We start from the raw sequence: 19,538 nt of genomic DNA, 5'->3' as shown, positions 1-19,538 counted from the left end.
TATTTCCCCCTATACCAGCATGTATGCCATGATCACCGGTGCAGCTTGGGGCCCACAGCTCAGGGCGGGGGGAGGACCAAGGGGGAGACTCTGTTATACAACCTTTTTCCTCCCCCCCCCCTTTCCTTCTCCTTCTAAGATTGCATATTCAAGATACTTGAAAGTGGAGCCACTTGGATCCCTTTTCTCAACTCATTGTACTCACAGTCAGGGTGATTCAGGTGTGTCCCCACGACCTTAGTTCTGAGGCCGTTGTGAGAAGCGTGTGGGGTTTCTGTCAGGCAAACAGCCCAACAGGAATTGCACAGGACGTACAGATTGTATGAACTGACACCTCCACACAGAACCTGTATGTAGAGCTGCCATGTTACTTCTGAGCATCTGTTGTGGCTCAGAAATGTCTAGGTCCAACGGGGAACCCAGGCAGACTGGGCCTCTGCACAATTTCCACAGGGTACTGAGCCCGTTGGTGGTTCCACATACTCACAATAATTTATTATTATTATTATTATTATTATTATTATTATTATTATTATTATTATTATTATTTATTAGTATACTGCCCTTCATACACAGAAAGGAGGCCTATGGTTTATATGGGGATTTTGCTGCACCATGACAGTTGTGAGGAAGTGTTGTAGTTATTCTTGATTAATTCACATAGAATTGTAGGGTGTAATCTTGTGGTTGTGGTTTCAGGTCGTAATCTTTAGCAGTTAGCTGGAAGTTGGTTCCATCTGGGTTTACTTCCAAGTAAATTTGTTTAGGATCAGGATAATATTGATCTCCCCCCACCCCTCCTTCCCCCAGTCTCCAGTTCATTTCACTGTCTGATTTACCCTTCTCCCAATCTTCTTTTTCACCTCTTTCTTTTTCTCATCTTTATGGTTCTCTTCCTATGGACCTATTTCTTTTCCTGGCCTAACCCAAAATTCCTGCTCCTGTACTCTTAATCTGCAGCCTGTGGCCTCCAAACCAACCTATTTTCCATAGCAGCCAAAGCATCCCCCTCCCCATCTCCCCCTCCCAACATTCCCAGAGGCACTCTGACTATATATTACTCAGTGTCTGTGTATCTGATCGTGCCGTAATTGTGCGTTTCAGTTTGTCCGGCTCTTTGCCCCGGTCGATATCGTGATTTTTTCTTCCATCTTTAAATGACAAAAATACCAACGACAACAGCAGCAAAATGACAGGAAAAATATGCATTAATCCCCCAAATCTGCCCCCTCACCCAAAAGGTATAGAGAAAAAAGTGGATAAAAACCAAATAAAAAGGGAAAGAAAATGTATTAAAAAATAAGTATTTGAAGTGTCCTTATTTTGTGTCATTATTATCATGTTTTATATCTCTTAAACTCAAATGTAAGAATGAACTAAAATGGATGTAACCACCTATGTCCTGCAGACCTGTCCCTTCATGCCCTTGTCCAAGTTTGTACACCTGCTCAGGTAATGGATGCATTAGCAAATAATGCATTTGCATTTGTTATTTGGGAGCCCTATGTCTCCCAAAATCCTCCTAGTGAGATGAAATTGCCAAACCTCTTGGAGAAAGCCAAGGCCCCTTTCATAGCATCCCTCTGGTCTCTGATTCACCCAGTCACTTCAGGTCCGTGTGAGGACTCGCCCACACTTCCGCTTACCTCTTTAGCGCCAAATCGGAGCAAACATCAATCTGGAGAAAACCCAGTTGACATTTGTTCCCATTCAGCGGTAAAGATCAGGTTTCCTCGGGTGGTGGGGGAGAAAGCTGGGGGGACAAGGGCAAGTCTGGATGAGCCCCGCCACTCAGCAGTTTAGAAAAGTATCTGCCCATCATAGCTTTCGGAAGGTGTTTATGGTTGAACTGGTGCTGCTCACAGCATCCACACGATGCTATCAGCAGTGAAATTGCAGTCTGAACTTTATAGAACATTTAATCTCCCCCTCCTTTTTTACATTTTATATCCCTGCCCCCAGCTTAATGCAGAACATTTGATAAGTAAAAATAACTCAATATGCATCTGAAGTTACCTCTGGTGTGGAAGCAGGTTATTGCATTATTTTTATTTTTATTTTTGGTCATGTGGGTGGTAAAATTTTGGTTGGTGGCCTCTATTGCCACACCCTTCCCCTGCGCTAGCCATGTCCCCCCCGGGATCCAGTCAGAAGCCGGGGGGGGGGGGGCTTCTGTAATGCTAGGATGTCCTGTTTAAAGCAGGATAATTGAGAGGTATAACACTACAGTCTTTACCTTGACAAGGCTACTGTGAAGATACAGCACAAGGATTCATCCCCATTTATGTAAATACAAGCTTGCATACTTCTGTGTCAGGTAGGGGCTGCTGAAAAACAGAAGGCCAGGCCTTTGCTGGTGATGCTTTACAGACGTGATTTTGAGGAAACTGTGCCCAGGGTTTCTTAATGTTTCCTCACAGCAGTACTTCTGAGCAACACCCATGTGTTTCAAATAGTCATGTGCAGGAAAATCCCATATTGTATCGCACCCAATTGAAAGATGAAAAAATAGCCTTTCCTGACTGATTGACTGACTGACTGATTTCTCCATTAAGCCCTGTTTGCTAAGGGCTGGGAGGAGGCTTTGCTGCAAGGCACAAACAAGAATGCCATCAGCTGTCCTTCCAGAAACGCCTGCCACTTCGAAACAGCATTACATTTGAAATCTGGAACTCTGAGGTCATTTGTTCTTCTTGCTTAGGTGTTTGTGAAAAGTATTGCAGGGAACCCTGAACCCTTGAACTTATTGGGGGTTTTCAGTGATACAAACAGAAATGCCAACAAGCACCCGTAAATTATAGTTGACTATTCCTCCTTGTCTTCACTTGCAATAAACAAACCAGAAGCTGGCTGGAGGCCTCCTTATTGCCATTCAGGGGGTCGGGGCAAGACTGACATCCATTGGGGCAGGGCCAGCACCCTGCATAGACAAAATACACTGGTGCCTTGCAAGACGAAAATAATCCGTTCCGTGAGTCTCTTCGTCTAGCGGTTTTTTCGTCTTGTGAAGCAAGCGGATTAGCGGTTTAGCGGCTATTAGCGGCTATTAAAGGCTTAAGGGATTAGCGGATTAGCTGCTAAAAGGCTATTAACAGCTTAGTGCCTTAGAAAAAGGGGGTGGGGAGCGGGAAAAAAACCCCAGGAATCGCAAGACATTTTCGTCTTGCGAAGCAAGCCCATAGAGAAATTCGTCCTGTGAAGCACCTCCAAAACGGAAAACCCTTTCGTCTAGCGGGTTTTCCGTCTTGCGAGGCATTCGTCTTGCGGGGCACCACTGTATGCATGCAGGGGTGCCCGGAACAGTTGTGCAAAAGACACTGTGATACTTTGGCTGATGTGCACGGTCCTTCAGCATTGGGGCACTTGTGCAGGGCTGGCCGAGGTATATTGCTGCCTGATGCAGACCAGCAAATGTCCCTCCAGACACATAGTAGGTAGCCAGGGCCAGTCAAGTTTATTTGGGGACTGGAGATGGAGAATCACACACCTCACTTTGCTGTGGAAAGGCTTTCTGAAAGTAGAAGGTGAAACGTCACTCTTCCAACCTGAGGTCACAGGATAAGAAACAGTACAGATGTAAGAAAGAAGAATCCAGCACTTCTGCCCAGGAGTTGGGGGTGGTGCAAATGCTGCTCTTTTTTCCACTTGGTTTTCACAAGCTTCTGACGTATGCTGGGCTGGGGCGATGATGAGGGATCACTGAGGATGAGCATCACTGAGGGAGCTTTGTGATTGATTGGGGATTTGAACCCAGGACTCACCAGGCCTATTCCAACACGCTAACCCTGCTGTACACTGACTCTTTTGGTAATTCTGTCTTGGTATCACAAGTGTGAGAGTTTCATGTATTTAAACATGAAGCTTGTTGGGCGAAGGAAATCAGGCTGAAAATGTGACTGCATTATATGCCTTGCCTCCCCCCCCCCCCGACTCAAAAACCTCTCCCTCCCCCATTAAAATCCATTGAGTCAGAATGTGAGGTGCCAGACAGACACTCCTGCCATTTTAATCTGGAAATTCAGAGCTGATAAAGCACTAACTGCCAGTGCACTCATTTAGGATGGAGAACAAATGGGCCTCTAGGTACATTTTTTGGGACTACATCTCCCATCATGCCTCCTTACTGGTTATGGTGGTTGGGGCTAATGGTTATCAAAGACTGCCCTAATGCACGAGAAGTAGGAAAATGCCATCTGTGACTGATAGATTTTGTAAGTACCTGCATTAAAAACAGTTTTTTAAAATCTGCTCAGTCAGGCACTACTTTAATCTACCCGATTAACTGACTAAATGTTGTACACCTTTGGCCTTGGCATTTGACACTGCAAAACATAAAGTAGAAGACTAACAGCAATTTTAAAAAGAGCTTTTATTGGGCATTGCAACAGAGTAAATGAGAGGCACACACAAGAAATCAGGCCACTAATGAAATATACAGGCAACAGGCTTACAGGATAAACAGGAAGTATATCCTAGGAGGAACCCACAATTATTTATGTAATTCACTGCCCATAAGATGTTGCAATGGTGAGCAGCACAAATGACTTCTTGAAAAGTCTTAGTTAATCCAGCAGCAGATCAGGCCAATCAAAGCATGATTCAACAGAGACAAATATAAGGCAAATATAAGGCCACCTGTAAATACTCCTGAACAGCCAATACTGACAACCAGCAACTGAACATGGAAGGCACCTGGTGGTAATGATGAGAGCATAGCAGCTAATAGACCGAGCTGTGAACTAAGAAGTCCCCAGTTCAAAACATACCTCAGCACAATCTATTGGTGTCTATGCAAAACTAAGTTCATTGAGGAGTTCAACAGACTTACTCCCAGGTAAGTGAGTATAGGGTTGCAATCGCCAGCGGTAAGCCGCTTTCAGTCTGCCCCACCCATATTCTGCAATTCATTGTTAATATTTTTTTGATGCATTCATTCAGTTGAATTAATTGTATATAGCCAAAGACTTCACACACAGAGGGCAAAAGCAAGGCTTTCCTCTAAAATCACAAACTGAAGTCTATAAAAGTCTACAGCATAGACGCTTAGAACACAAAATTTAAAATCACAATGCATTAATATAACAAGCAAAGCTTCTTAGCTGCCAGAGCAATTTGGCTACAGATAAGTAATTTGTAGAGAGTTTAACTATCACTTCCTGGGGGTATCAATCTGAGAACCAATAAAAATAGGAGATAAAAATTCTCTGGGCACCGTATATAAGGGGCAAACCAACAAATGGTGCAAGACATCCTCGACCTGATTACATCCATAAATGCGTTTCCATGCCATCTGAGGTATTCCAAGGTATCTCCCCTCTAAGGATGCTGAGGGCATCTGCTGAAACCGAAGCTCAACAAAGGCCCTATGCAAAGGCCCTATGTGGGGAAGTCAGCATCCCAAGGTAGTGAGGCCTTGAATGGTTGTCCTTAATTTGAGGGTCCCAAACAGAATAACAGGCAGCAATTGTGAATGCTCTGGCTTGCTTGGCGTCATGGTCAAATATCCAATTTCTACGTTTGCTAAGGGATAAATATTTCATGGAGGGGATGCAGATTTCAAGCCCTAAGCTTGTCTTGACACTTTTGTACCCAACCTCCTGTCCTTAGCTGCTCCAACCAGCTGAGCTTGGTGAGAATATGGTCCTCAAAGTCTATGCCAGTAGCTAAAATAGGCTAGATCAATTCTGGCCGCTATTGAGGGGAGACCCAACTCAGCTCTCGGATGAGTCAACAGAGTCCCAGGAGGAAGCCCCAATACCTGCCTCATAAATTTCTTTTGTAGGACTTCTCGTTCAGATTTGACACCAGTTCATCAAATTTCAGCCCCATAAAGCACTGGTGTGCATTGATAATAATAGAGAGCAACTTTACAGAGGACAGTGATTAACAATGTATTTGGGAAATTAACACTCTAAAATGCTAAGTATGTTTACTGCTCATGAGACATAAGTTCATTATGGCAATTCATATGTAACTTGGTATGCTCCGAATGTTTTAATTAATCGTAATACTTAAATAGCTGCTTTATACAATGATTAATGATGGGACACCTAAATTATACCCTACTTCCATATAACCTCAGGAAGAAAAAAAATCCTTGGCATCTGTTGTCTTTCTGTAGGTAAGAAGGGACAATGCAAAAACCTCACAATTGTTTATAATGTAGAGTTGTAGAAAGATAGCCATACATGCACATTTCAAAAATAATTCTCCCTATCACCTTTTCACCAAATTTAGTGAATAGACTTTTTACTTCAGTAAATACAGTGGAACCTTGGGTTACATACCGTCCTCCTTACAAATGCTTCAGGTTATGAACTCCGCTAACCTGGAAGTAGATGCTCCCGGTTGTGAACTTTGCCCCAGGATGCGAGTGGAAGTCATGCTCCGGGGGTGCAGCAGCAGCGGGAGGCCCCATTAGCGAAAGCACACCTTGGGTTATGAATGGTTACAAACGGACCTCCAGAACAAATTAAGTTCATAAGCGGAGGTACCACTGTAGACATATGGGAGAAGGTTGTGCCTTATCCCCCCCCCCCAAATAAAAATGAATTCCCCTACAAAAAAGTTTGGATAAATTATTCTTGTTAATTCGTTTTATCACATTCATACCCTTTGTTTCCTTGGCAGTGCAATCTGAGGCATGTCTGCTCAGAAAACCCCATAGAACTGTGTGCATGGGACTACAGCCTCAGAGTTCAGAGCATCATACATGGGGCTTCCAAGCAGTAGCCCACCCAGGCACTGATCAGACCCCAAGCATGCCTAATGTTAGCAACGTGGCTGCATCAAAGTACCTTTAGACCAGGGACAGGAAACCCTGATGTTGCTGGACCACAAATTTCTATCATCCCTGTTGGCCATGCTGGATGGAAAGTATGGAGTCCAAAGGTTAGCCACACCCCCCCCCCCCCCGCTAGAGAACATGTCTGGAGTGGGAAGAATGTGTCCTGGGGACTCCCTCTATCTGAAACAGGGAAGCATCATTGCTAAACTATACTACCAAATATCTATTTAGTACCTTTCATCCTTATAACACTCCTTTGCCATACGCTCCAACATTTCTCCAATGAAAACAGGGACATCCTAAGAAAAAGCAGGACGTTCTGGGATCAAATCAGAAACTGGGACGGCTTCTCTAAACCCCTAAGCTATTTCAAAGCAGTTACAAAAGTAATTTCAATAACCTACTAAAATGTAGCTAAAACTTGTTTTTAGGCAACACTGGTTTCACCTTTTAAAAACTGCGCCCATCAGGCATGAGAGGTCGTGCCTTGCCCAAAGTTACCCATTGAGATTTATGGTGGAGATGTGACACTGAGCCCCACAATTCCAAGGCAAACACTCCACCTGCTGCATCTGCCTGGCCTTCCGAGGCTGGTCATTGCAGCGTGTTGCCAACGGGACTGGTTCTTTTACTGGCTCCAAATGCAGTGACCAAACCCACGAGTGAAGGATAGGAGGTGTTTATCCCAGCTGGATTACAGACAGAATAAGCAATACGTATGGCTCCTTCAGACCCTAGGACCCCCTCAGAACAGCAGTGGATGGACTCCTACAGGGGCTGGGATGCAGGGCCTTCACTATGCCGTGGTTCTTTCCAAGCCCCTGTTATCTCTTACAAACAAACATTCTCAGAGCCTGTATGGGATCCCAGGGCTCCTTTAAGAGGCAGCTGACCTTGAAACCCCACCCAGAGCCAAGCGATAGATAAGAAATTAGCCACTTTATCAACAGGTGTCCAATACAAGATTAGAAATGCTGCAGGCACACACCCCAAACCAAGGTCTGGGCACAAGAAGAGTCATTGCCGTACATCACTAACTTCTCACAGTACAAACATCTTCCACATTTCCACTGCACACAGGAAGTACAGGAGGACACTTCAAGGTTTGATCTGTGTGGATGCGCACTTGTGGGGAAAGAGGTCATGTCATCTTTCTTGCTATCAGTTCCTGCTTCTGCTTAGGAGGTACATGGGCAGAATCTTCCCCCAGCTCTGCGCATTACGAGCTGCCCATGTCATTAGCTCAGGGGCTTTGGCAAGAAACACTAGCAGAAGAGTGACCACATCACCTTCAGCTGAGTGGGCCCTGATAGGCTCACGGCCATAGAAATGTTGGAACAGTGCCCCAAGCTGGTAGCTCATGCCAGGAGATCTTTCCAGCTCCTTCAAGGCTGGCAGTGTGTCCAGGCAGCCGGTGCTCAGGGGCAGGTCAGCGTCCACTCGCCACAGCTCTGCACGAAGCAGGGGGAAGTCAAAGCCAAGGCCATTGTGAGCCACCAAGCAGACTGGGCCCTCTTGCCGCAACAGAAACCCTTTTAGGATATCCACCACACCGCGGTTGAAATCTGCTTTGCAATTCTCCTCCAGGTTTCGGTTGCTCAGCCCAGTAATCCTCTCTGCTTCAAGGGTGAAGGGCTTTTGGGGATCAACGCAGAGAGTGAGCTTCTCTATGATGCGGGGTAGCTGGGGGGTGCCCGGCAGCGGAGAGCACTGGAGTGAACGGCGGTGCACAGCAAAGAGGCAGAGCTCAGCCAAGCGAGGCTGGTCATGGGGCAAGCCGGTGGTTTCAAGATCGAGGAAGACAAATGTCTGGAAGTCCTGCAGAGCTGCCATGGCTGGCTGGCACAGAGGAAAAGAACATTAGAATCTTTATATACGCAAGCAGAGATTAAATCCACACCACCAGGCCATAAGGAAAAGCAATAACATGAGCGCAGTTCTCCCCTACATGTGGAGAGACAGAGCTTCAGCTCACACAAATGCCACAGCAGTCTCAGCTGCACTGCCAAACTTCAGAAGTCGCTCATCTCTTCACCAGAGGTTAACAGCTCCACCCAGGCTTGCATGCATAACACTTCAGTCCCCCACACCAGCAGTGAACAGACTGATAAAGGAGAAATTACAGCCTTAATACAAAAGTAGAATAAATCGTCAATAAAAATATAAAACAGCAACAACCCAGATACACCACGAATTGAGCACAAATTGCATTTGTACTCCCACCACAAAACAACTCTCCACGCCAGAGGTTTCTCCCTGGAAACAGCTGCAAATGCAGCAAAGTTCTTACAATTGCTCTCCAGGGCAAGACTAGCCCGCTCCACCTCCTGGCTTCTCAACAGGCAGCAGTACACCTGGTGCAGGAACAGGAGCAGCAAAGAGGGGCCAGGAAGGCTGAAGTTGGCATTTGCCTCCTAGGCAGCAATTGGTTCAAGGTGCCATTTGAAGGAGCAAATCCTTGGTATGTTGACACTCTCTGTGGGCACAGGTGGGGCATTCTGTCACTATGGATAAACTTTTAAATACACCAAAAAGGATTGACAATGGGATGATGTCCCTCTGCGTACTACCTCTGGCCACCCCAGTCACAAAATCAGACTGAGGCATGAGCACAGCCAAGGTGAGGCAGGGGGACAGCTGCCCCCCTCCCTCTCAAGAGTTGTTGTTTTGGGGAAATCATGGGTAAAAATATCCCCCCAAAAGGGGCAGACTTTGGTGGGGGGGGGCACAACCTCAGTTAACTGAGTACTTTCAATGCTTTAAAATGATTTTTGTCATTTTGATTGGGAGCGGCCCCTGCCCTGCCCCGGAGTGATGGACAGGAGCCCTGGACCGCAGACTTCTCTTTCAGAGCAATCTATAATTTCACATCAGATCCAATAGGGTCCAAATCCACTGCCCATAAAGGGTTTCTGGAGTACAGTGAAAAGCTTTCTAAAAAGTGTTGTTCTCATCATCTGGCAATGGAAGAAAGCTCCATTCAAAAGGCATGCAAGAATGAAACAGCAGGAGGCATAATGTGTGAATGCAGCATGGAAACATGTAGAATGCTCTTCTTGTCACATGCACACACAACATCACAGAACTGGAGAGTTAACTCAAAAGGACCACCCAGTGATGAAGGGAGTGCAGCGTGTTCCAGAAGACAAGTGGCTGGTGCTTAAAAAAAATAAGCAGAAGACGACAACAGGAGAGGATGAGCCTAGAGACACAACAAACTGCTAAAACTGCATTGTGGGGCAATATGTATTTTCCTCTCCTATTAGCAAAACTTACTGGGTTGTATCCAATGTTTGCTTTGAGAAGACCCATTGAAATTAATGGGCCAGCACTAATCATGTCCTTTAATGTCAATGGTTCTACTCAGAGTACAATATGGCTTTATGTTGGATACACTATTCAATCTATTTATCTTTTGGTTTAAGTTGTTTCTAAGTGACCTTTCAAGACAGTAACATTTCCAAGGCAACATACATTGATAACAAGTATACAGTTTCCTGAATCTCAAAGTCTAAAGCATACAATTAAGTCGGCTGACAGGGGTTTCAGGATCAACAGCTATGCGAGCCCAATGGAGCCCCCTGGTCTGGGGCAGCAGCCCTTTGAATACTGTGCTAAGTAGCGGGACCAAGAAGAAGGGAAGGGCCTCCCTGTCAGGCCAGAGAAGTCCGGCCGGCCGCCAAAGGAAAGCAGGAAGGCTCAACCGGACGGGCTTCGGTCTAGGAAAGCAATTTACATGCTATAAACCCCCAATGCACACCGACAAACTCGGGAGCAAGTGCAGGAAATCATTGGGAGGCGCTTCCGGGGGGGGGGGGGAGCAAAAGAAAACCGGGTGGCAAATCGCACTCCTCCCAGGGTTTAAAAAACCGAAGAACAGCACCTGGCGATTTTCCTCTCAGCAGTTCCTTTCCTCCACCTGCCCCTTGAGCACCGGAGGACAGAAGAGGAGGAAGAAGAAGAAGAAGAAGAAAACTCCCGGGGTCCCCCCCCCCCAGTTGGCCAAGTCAAACTCACCGGGTGACCTACAGCTCCCTGCCGACTCCCCCGACAAACGCAGCGAGGACTTTGGGCGGCGGCGCGCGGCAGGCTTTTCAAGGCGGACTGCGGGGAAACCGAAAGCAACATGCTCGGGCAAGCCCGGCCCGCCCGGCCCCGGACGTGACGGCGCGGCGGGGGGGGGGGGGCAAAAGCGGCAGCCCCGCCCGGCCGGGACCGGGAAAGCGCATCCATCAGTTCAGCAGCCAAGGGACGGAGCCCTTCGAGTGGGTGCAACCCCCCTTTGCCCTCTAGAGGGCGCTGGCGTAAAAGAGCCGCTCAGATGGGCAGATGAGTCACGGAATCCGGGATTGATTATCATTATCATCATTACAGATTGATTGATTTATGCCCCTTCTTTTCCCCGAGGGGTTTTTAAGTGGTTTACATTTAACAGCAGCAGCAGCAGCCATGCTCTCAGACCTGAATCAGTAGAACCTTTTACCTTAGCGTTTGACAATTGACTTGAGAGATATATTTTTATTTTTATTTTTTATTTCTTTTATTTTTTTTATTTCCAAAACCGAAAAAATAAAAATTACAAACATCAAATTCAACATCCATATTCATTTTCTAACGTAAACCTATTACATAATTAAGTAAATTTAAATATACCTAATTACTCTAAACTTGTCTTTGCTGTATACAAATACAACACAGTTAGAAATTTTATATTGAAGCTTTTATATCATAAATAATATTTCAGATTCCCCTATACCCCCGTTCCCCTCCACCCATGTGTGATCTCAATTTTTTTTAACTTCTTCCGTCTTCTTGTGTTATTATAATTTAATTATTGTTCGGCTGATTCTTTTATTATTTCCTTGCTTACCCCTGCAGGTTTCCTCCCCCTTCCAGTTCTTTGCAATCAGTATTCTGGCTGCTGCTGTTGTGTAAAGGAATACATTTTTCTTATCTCTGGGAATGTCATTTGATATTAGGCCTAACAAAAAAGTCTCTGGCTTTTTGGCAAACGAAATCTTGAATAATTTTTTCAGCTCCTCATATACCTCTTTCCAAAATTTCCTTACAATTTTACATCCCCACCATGTGTGATAAAAGGTTCCCTCTTACATCTCCAGCATACGTTTGACTGCTTTTTGTAAATCTTAGCCAATTTTTCCGGAGTGAGGTACCAGCGGTAAAACATTTTCATCATGTTCTCTTTTATCATATAACAGGCTGTGAAATTGATATCCACTTTCCACAACCTTTCCTAATTTTCCAGTTGGATTGTATGACCAAAATCCTTTGCCCACTTTATCATTACTTCTTTGGTTGTTTCATCCTTCAGTTCCCACTCTAACTGCAAATTGTACATTTTAGAGATGGTCTTCTTTTTAGGTTGTATTAATTCACTTTGTAATTTTGACAAAGGGTTCCACTTCCTCGGCTACACAGAGCTCAACCTTAGATAATTTTTTCTTCACTTTCCTTTACCCTCTTTTCAGTCCCTCTCCATGACTAAGGCTGCCCTCCAGGAACCTCTGGGAAACAGAAACAAAAAGCATCCCAGAAGAATAGAAACGAAAGTGAAGAACAGAAACAAAAGACGGCGCGGGGCGGGGCGGGGGGGCAAAGCGGGCAGCTCCATCCGGCAGGGACCGTGAAAGCGCATCCACCAGTTAAGGTGAGAAGGGACGGAGCTATTCGATTGGAGGCAAATCTCTCTTTGCCCTCTAGAGGGCACTTGCCTAAAAGAGCCGCTTATCTAGAGTCCCTAAAATGGGCAGATGAGTTACGGAATCCGGGATTGATCATTGCTTGCTTGCTTGCTTGCTTGCTTGCTTGCTTGCTTGCTTGCTTGCTTATGCCCCTGACTTACTTTCTTTTCCCCTGAGGGGTTTTTAAGCAAAAATTTTCAACGTGGTTTACATTTAACAGCAGCAGCAGCACTCAGACCTGGAACAGTAGAACCTTTTACCTTGGCGTTTGACAATTGACTTGAGATATATATTTTTTTTAGGAGGCACCCTAGTTTTGAGATTTAATGTTGTTTTAAATTGTTGCTAATGTTGTGTTTAACATTGTTGTAACCTGCCCTGGGACCTCAGGGTGAATGGCAGGGAGGAGGAGGAGGAGGAGGAGGAGGAAGAAGAAGAAACTAAAATGAAATTACCAGATGAATAGGAAAAATCTTGCTGTTGTTGTTTAGTCGTTTAGTCATGTCCGACTCTTCGTGACCCCCTGGACCAGAGCACGCCAGGAACTCCTGTCATCCACTGCCTCCCGCAGTTTGGTCAAACTAATGTTGGTAGCTTCGAGAACACTATCCAACCATCTCGCCCTCTGTCGTCCCCTTCTCCTTGTGCCCTCCATCTTTCCCAACATCAGGGTCTTTTCCAGGGAGTCTTCTCTTCTCATGAGGTGGCCAAAGTATTGGAGCCTCAGCTTCAGGATCTGTCCTTCCAGTGAGCACTCAGGGCTGATTTCCTTCAGAATGGATAGGTTTGATCTTCTTGAAGTCCATGGGACTCTCAAGAGTCTCCTCCAGCACCATAATTCAAAAGCATCAATTCTTCGGCGATCAGCCTTCTTTATGGTCCAGCTCTCACTTCCATACATCACTACTGGGAAAACCATAGCTTTAACTATACGGACCTTTGTTGGCAAGGTGTTGTCTCTGCTTTTTAAGATGCTGTCTAGGTTTGTCATTGCTTTTCTCCCAAGAAGCAGGCGTCTTTTAATTTCGTGGCTGCTGTCACCATCTGCAGTGATCATGGAGCCCAAGAAAGTAAAATCTCTCACTGCCTCCATTTCTTCCCCTTCTATTTGTCAGGAGGTGATGGGCCCAGTGGCCATGATCTTCATTTTTTTTTTTTATGATGAGTTTCAAACCATATTTTGCGCTCTCCTCTTTCACCCTCATTAAAAGGTTCTTTAATTCCTCCTCACTCTCTGCCATCAAGGTCGTGTCATCTCCATATCTGAGGTTGTTGATATTTCTTCCGGCAATCTTAATTCCGGCTAGGGATTCATCCAGCCCAGCCTTTCGCCTGATGAATTCTGCATATAAGTTAAATAAGCAGGGAGACAATATACAGCCTTGTCGTACTCCTTTCCCAATTTTGAACCAATCAGTTGAGGATCCCCTTCATGGATCACTGCCTTGCCGTGGTGAAGGGGCTTGAATAACTCAGAGAAGCTATGAACTATGCTAAGCAGGGCACCCAAGATGGACAGGTCATAGTGGAGAGTTTTGACCAAACATGATTCACCTGGAGCAGGAACCGGCAAGCCACTCCAGTATCCCTGCCAAGAAAACTCCATGGACAAAGACAACAGGGAAAATCTTACCTGGTACCTAAATCTTGTGCACCAGATGTGTAGCCCTGAGGATAGCATCCCATTTTTTTGGAGCAACCAACATTCCCCCAGGTGTGGCCCATTAACACTAAAAGTGCCAGGGAGTATGGTCAGTGGTGAGGGATGATGAGGAATTGGAGTCCAACAACTGTCCCCCACAGGTCCCCCACCTCTGCTCTGAGTCACAGAAGCCATTTCTCTTCATATCCAAGAGATTGTCTTCTTCTCTGTGCCCCTCTAAATGAGCAACCCTTGACAAGGCCTCCAGTGCCCAAGGTTTGTATGAGAAAAACACACGTCCTCAGTATTTGATCCACCACAGTTATTAAAACAAAAGCCTCTTGGTCTTAAGCTGAGCATTTCCCTGAAGCATTGTAAAACCTTGTCAGAACCAAGCCTGGTCCAGAATCGGTGGAGGAGGAGGAATCTGTGTCCAAAGACCAGGGGACCCCAATACCCACTAGGGATGCTTCCCCCAAGGTCAGGGGAGATGGCAGACAAGCAACCTCAAACATCAAGCAAAGTGCTGGGTCCAGATGTCAGATGATGCCACACTCCTCACTGGGCAGGAACTCAAGTTGCGAGTCCCCTTGGCTTTTCCCAGCATGAACAACAGCCACAAGCAGGCATAGGGATGGCGCTCTGCAGTAGAAGTATACAAATCACAACCCAGGCCCTTCCTCTGGCTTTCCAGTGGAACAAGGACTGGGTAAGTTCTGGCTGGCTGAGTTCCCAGGGTCAATTCAGTAAGTGGTATTCTATTTGGATGTGTTGCCCACCATTTTCCTCCTTGAAAAAATACATCAAGCCTCATAGTAATTTTTAATATATGGTATGGCCCAGCCACCAGTACCACTGTCCTTATATCAAAAATATTTGGCTGTCCTAGGGCTTTTATTTTGAAAGTACCCTATCCTCTCTTTTTTGCCATCACTGGAGTATATAAAGTAGAGCCTCCATTGGCAATGTGTAAAACAGAGAAGTAAATTTTGGAACAGCCATCATTTTAATTGTTGAAATTCTGCTAGATAATTGCATCCCCCCTTCTTTTAAGATTGCTCATCATCCCTCCCCCCCCCCGAAAACCCCCCAGGAACAACACACACAATATTCTGTAATTCATTATTAGAGACTTTTTAGGATTTCTGGTGATCTAAGGCTCATATTAGTCAGAGGAATGTCTAAAGATTTTGATAGTTCTAATTGTTCCTGGGGAGGGGTGTGTTAAAGCTCCCTAGATCTAGTGTATTAAAGTTTACATGTAACTCTGCTAGTACCTCAAATTCTACTGTCTCCCTTTTAAAATTCAGGCTTCAGGCTCTTTTCCTGCCAGACTACTTCAAGGGTCTAGAAACCAAGCCTTATGAGGACTGGTTGAGGGAGTTGGATATGTTTAGCCTGGGCAAGAGGAAACTGAGAGGCGATATGATAGCCACCTTCCACTATCTAAAGGGCTGTCACATGGAGTTGGATGGCCGTCTGTCATGGATGCTTTAGTTGCGATTTCTGCATTGCAAGGGGGTTGAACTAGATGGTGCTTGGAGGTCTTTTCCAACTCTACAATTCTATGATTATATTAAATGCCGCATTTGCTTCTACACTACACACAAGAGCCTTCCCTTTCCTCTTTTTTGAGTCATTAAACTTGGATAAAACTCAGAAACTCTTCGCATCAGCAATAATATAGGAATCAATTCCAATAAAAAACTATGGGTGTCCTAAATGTATTTATTTGTGTGTGTGCATGGCTGTGCACACGCACATCCAGCTAGTCAACAAGAGGTTTAGAGTGATCTCTGAGACCAGTGGCTGCCAGACAGCGTTTTCTGGAGAGGAGCCTTCCAGAGTCATCAGGCAGCTCCGCTGAATGCTGCTGCTAACATTTGAAGATTTGGAAACCCAAGAAATACAAAGGTAATGTGTGAACAAACGAATGGTGGTGCCTTTTCATGATCAGAAACTGCCAAAGGGTTCCACTTCCTCAGCTACATAGAGCTCAGCTTTAGATCCTCTTTTCTTCACTTTCCTTTACCCTCTTTTCAGTCCCTCTCCATGACTAAGGCTGCCCTCCAGGAACCTCTGGGAAACAGAAACAATAAGTATCCCAGAAGAATAGAAACGAAAGTGTTGACAAGGTTCTCAGAAAATGGGTTGCAAAAATCCTTTCCTTGGGAAACAGAAATGTATACAGTATAAGTAACTGTATAGTAGCAGAACAAGACCCACAGCTCCAACATAATTTAACATTTAGAGGACAGAAGTCCTTCGATATAGCGAAATTTCACATAATGGTGCAGACAATTAAGTCTGTATTCAAAGTATAAATAATAAAATCCCACCATGTATTATTCAGCCCTTGGAGAGCTGCAACTTATGTGTCGTTTTTTCTGCAATAGTCCACATATTTTGGTACTGTTGCGATATTTGCAAATTCTGTAACGTTTTCCCTTTCTATGCAGTGGTGATCAGCCTGCAGCCAGCATCCAAGTCAAAAGTTATTTTGACCAAAAGTTTGACATACGCCTGTCCATAGGTTTAATGAAGAGAGAGGTGGAGATATGCAGACAGAACATTTTAGTATATTAGATATTTATCTATATATGGTTGTCCAATCTATAATAAATAAATGGTGTTCCCAAATTGTGACCCTTGGGACACTTCCTTCATAAATGGGAAAAGATCCCTCTGTCCCCAGTGGCATAGCACAGTCAGGTGGTACCCAGGGCATAAAATTTATTGTCACCCCCAAATTGAAATTATTAAAAGAAGGAAATATAAGATACTTACAGTTGCAAGTGTTATTTTCTGATTTATTTACTTAACATTGTGAGCATAAGCACTTAAAACCTGTTTTTCATGATGAGAATTTATTATGAATTAATTTTTTTACTTAATTTCGCTCATTTGCAGCCCACTATTGATGTGGACGGCAGGAAGCTGAGGTGCTGTGTGAGTACAACTGCAAAAAACAAGCACCGGTGCAGATATGCACCCACTCTTAAAGAGCTTAATTAGAACACAAGAAGAGCCAGTGGTGGAGGAAGGGGGTGCGGGGTGTGTGGGTCACCCCGGGTGTCATCACTGAGGGGGGTGACAAAATGACAAAAATATGAGGGTTTTTGTTAAAAAAAATTGGGCTCACGAAACACCTGTGGCGTTCTGCACCCATCTACTCCCCTTCCTACTCCTCTGCCTTCAGATGTCTTCTAAAAATCAGAGAGTTGTTTATTTCCTTGACATCTGATGGGAGGGCGTTCCACAGGGCAGTTGCCACCACCGAGAAGGCCCTCTACCTGGTTCCCTGTAACCTTGCTTCTCTCAGGGAAGGAACCGCCAAAAGGCCCTTGGAGCTGGAACTCAGTGTCCGGGCTGAACAATGGGGGTGGAGATGCTCCTTTTGGTATACTGGGCCGTTCACTGGGCAGTGCTGAATTAAACCCTGTGGAGGCCCCTTGGCAGTCAAAATCTGGTTGGGGGGCAGGCCTCATGCGCACACTGGAGTAACATTGAACTAAGAAAGCTTGATTGTCATTTTCTTTCAAGATCAAAATATTATTTTGATCCATTGTCGCGGGACCCCTAAAAAGTGTGGGGCCCATAGGCCAGTGCCTACTCTGCCTATTTGGTAATCCAGCCCGGCCCCTTTGGCTGCAGGAGAGAGAAGAAACAAAAGTTGAGGGACGCCTCCTGATGCGCTGCAGCTGTTCCTCACAATGAAATAGAAGGCTGAACATTTGTCAGGCACTTTCGGATGCTCAGCAGCCCTGTGTGGTTACAACAACCCTGTAAAGTAGGCCAGTGCTATGTGCTCCCCAAATTGCAGCTGAATCCCTTGCAGATTGGCATCCAACCTCTGCTTAAAAGCCTCCAAGGAAGGAGAGTCCACCACCGTCACAGAGAGTCTTACCATCAGAACGTTCTTCCTAATGTTTAGTCTGAATCTCCTCTCCTCCCCTCCCCTCGGGAGCAGCAGAAAACAAGCTTACTCCCTCTTGCAGCCCACAGATATTGGAAGATGGCTCTCCTCTCTCAGTCTCTTCTTCTCCAGGCTAAACATACCCAACTGCCTCAACCATTCCTCATCAGGCTTGGTTTCCAGACCCTTCATCATCCTGGTCTCCCTCCTCTGCTCACCTTCCAGCTGCTCAATATCCTTCTTCAAGTAGCCTGCACTGACTGGCAGCAGCTCTCCAGAGTTTCGGATGGGGGGGGGGACATTCCCAGCCCACCCTGGAGATGCCGCCCAGGACAGAAGACCTGCAGAAGGACGCAGAACAGAAGTTCTGACAGAGAAGCATCACCTCTCAGGAGGGGCCACTGTTGCCACGGTGACAAGGACCTGCCCTCCTTTGTGACATCTCTTGCTTCTCCCTTAAAGGCCACACACTTGCAGGCAGCCATTGTGGGTTAGTAGTGAGGCGAGTTGAGTAGTAGAGAGAGGAGTTGGTGGTGGTTGGAGACAATAAGGAGAGGGGTTCATTTGATTGTTATTTTGATTTTGATTTGATTAATTACTTTTATCTGATTCGATTTATTTTGATTTTATTATTTTACTTTTTATTTAAACATTTATTTTACTTTTGTATTTTACTTTCCGTTCTTTATTTTCATATTTTTTATTTTACATTTTTATTTTGTGCACATGTGCACATTTTGTATATATTTTGTATACAGTGGACCCTCCGGATATGAACTTAATTCATCCTGGGGCTCCGTACTTACCCCCAAAAGTCCATATCTGGAGGCGGTGCTTCTGCGCACGCGCAAAGCGCGCAGAGTGATTCTCCGCATGCGCGCGCGGTGAAACCTGGAAGTATACACTTCCGGGTTTGCCACGTTTGTAACTCAAAATTACGTTACCATATACAGTACCTCGGGTAACATATCCCAAGGTACCACTGTATATTTATTTTGTGTAGAGAGGAGTAGTTAGGGGTAAGTGTAGGGTTAGGGCAGGGGTTGGGCTTAGGCTTAGGCGAAGTGCTGGGGGTGGGGTCAGAGTTAGGCTTTGGCAGGCATTTTAGATAGTTAGTTACTTTAGAGAGGGGGTGGAATTTTCCGTGAACAAAATGTGCAGACTGTAAGTAGCATTCCTTTGCTTTCTCTTGGTCTCCTGGGGGGCGAGTCCTGGGGTCCCCTGCACAGCCTTGGCTCTCTGGAAATCAACCCGGCCAGTCTTCTCCAGAGAGCTCAGCTCCTCCACATTGTTCCCCTGCCTTCCCCTTTCCTCTCCTCTCTCATCATTTACATTTACTAGGACATTCCTAGCCCACTTTCCTCCCAGGAGCTCAAGGTGGCCTTCATGGTTCTCCCAGCCACCAATTGTTATCTTCACAGCAGCCCTGCCAAGTAGGCTAGGCTAGCCCAAGGTCCACCAGGGAGCTTCATGGCTGCTCTCCCTGCTCTC

At 45.5% G+C, this 19,538-nt stretch overlaps 2 protein-coding genes across 5 annotated transcripts in view; one reads left to right on the top strand and one right to left on the bottom strand.

Moving 5' to 3' along the window:
- EMD (emerin) overlaps nucleotides 1-19,538 on the top strand; it is a 90,632-nt gene that overhangs the window by 57,237 nt on the left and 13,857 nt on the right. The window contains exon 1 of one of the 2 annotated variants that reach the window (XM_083421143.1): nucleotides 18,539-19,211. The exons of the other annotated variant lie outside the window; for it this stretch is intronic. The gene's annotated coding sequence lies outside the window, so the exon portion shown is untranslated. Of the gene's footprint in view, nucleotides 1-18,538; nucleotides 19,212-19,538 lie in introns of those variants that run through there. 2 annotated transcript variants of the gene reach the window in all.
- Nucleotides 4,355-18,412, bottom strand: TREX2 (three prime repair exonuclease 2). Of its 3 annotated transcripts, XR_014506625.1 has the most exons (3): nucleotides 10,805-11,041; nucleotides 7,084-8,626; nucleotides 4,355-6,916 (listed from the first exon to the last, which is right to left on the bottom strand). XR_014506625.1 is itself a non-coding variant. In XM_083421150.1 (2 exons), exon 2 carries the CDS (start codon nucleotides 8,618-8,620, stop codon nucleotides 7,949-7,951), a length of 672 nt encoding a protein of 223 aa, XP_083277276.1. In that variant the 5' UTR covers nucleotides 8,621-8,626; nucleotides 18,266-18,412; the 3' UTR covers nucleotides 4,355-7,948. The 3 variants fall into 3 exon arrangements, 2 of the variants coding, with proteins under 2 accessions (XP_083277276.1, XP_083277275.1); XM_083421150.1 differs by lacking the exon at nucleotides 10,805-11,041 and adding an exon at nucleotides 18,266-18,412 and having other exon boundaries at nucleotides 4,355-8,626; XM_083421149.1 differs by having other exon boundaries at nucleotides 4,355-8,626; nucleotides 10,805-11,034.

The sequence above is a fragment of the Podarcis tiliguerta genome, assembly GCF_965153285.1.
Source record: "Podarcis tiliguerta genome assembly, chromosome: 17".
In the NCBI taxonomy this organism is placed as follows: Eukaryota; Metazoa; Chordata; class Lepidosauria; order Squamata; family Lacertidae; genus Podarcis; species Podarcis tiliguerta.
This window is presented reverse-complemented; position numbering and strand designations above follow the sequence as displayed.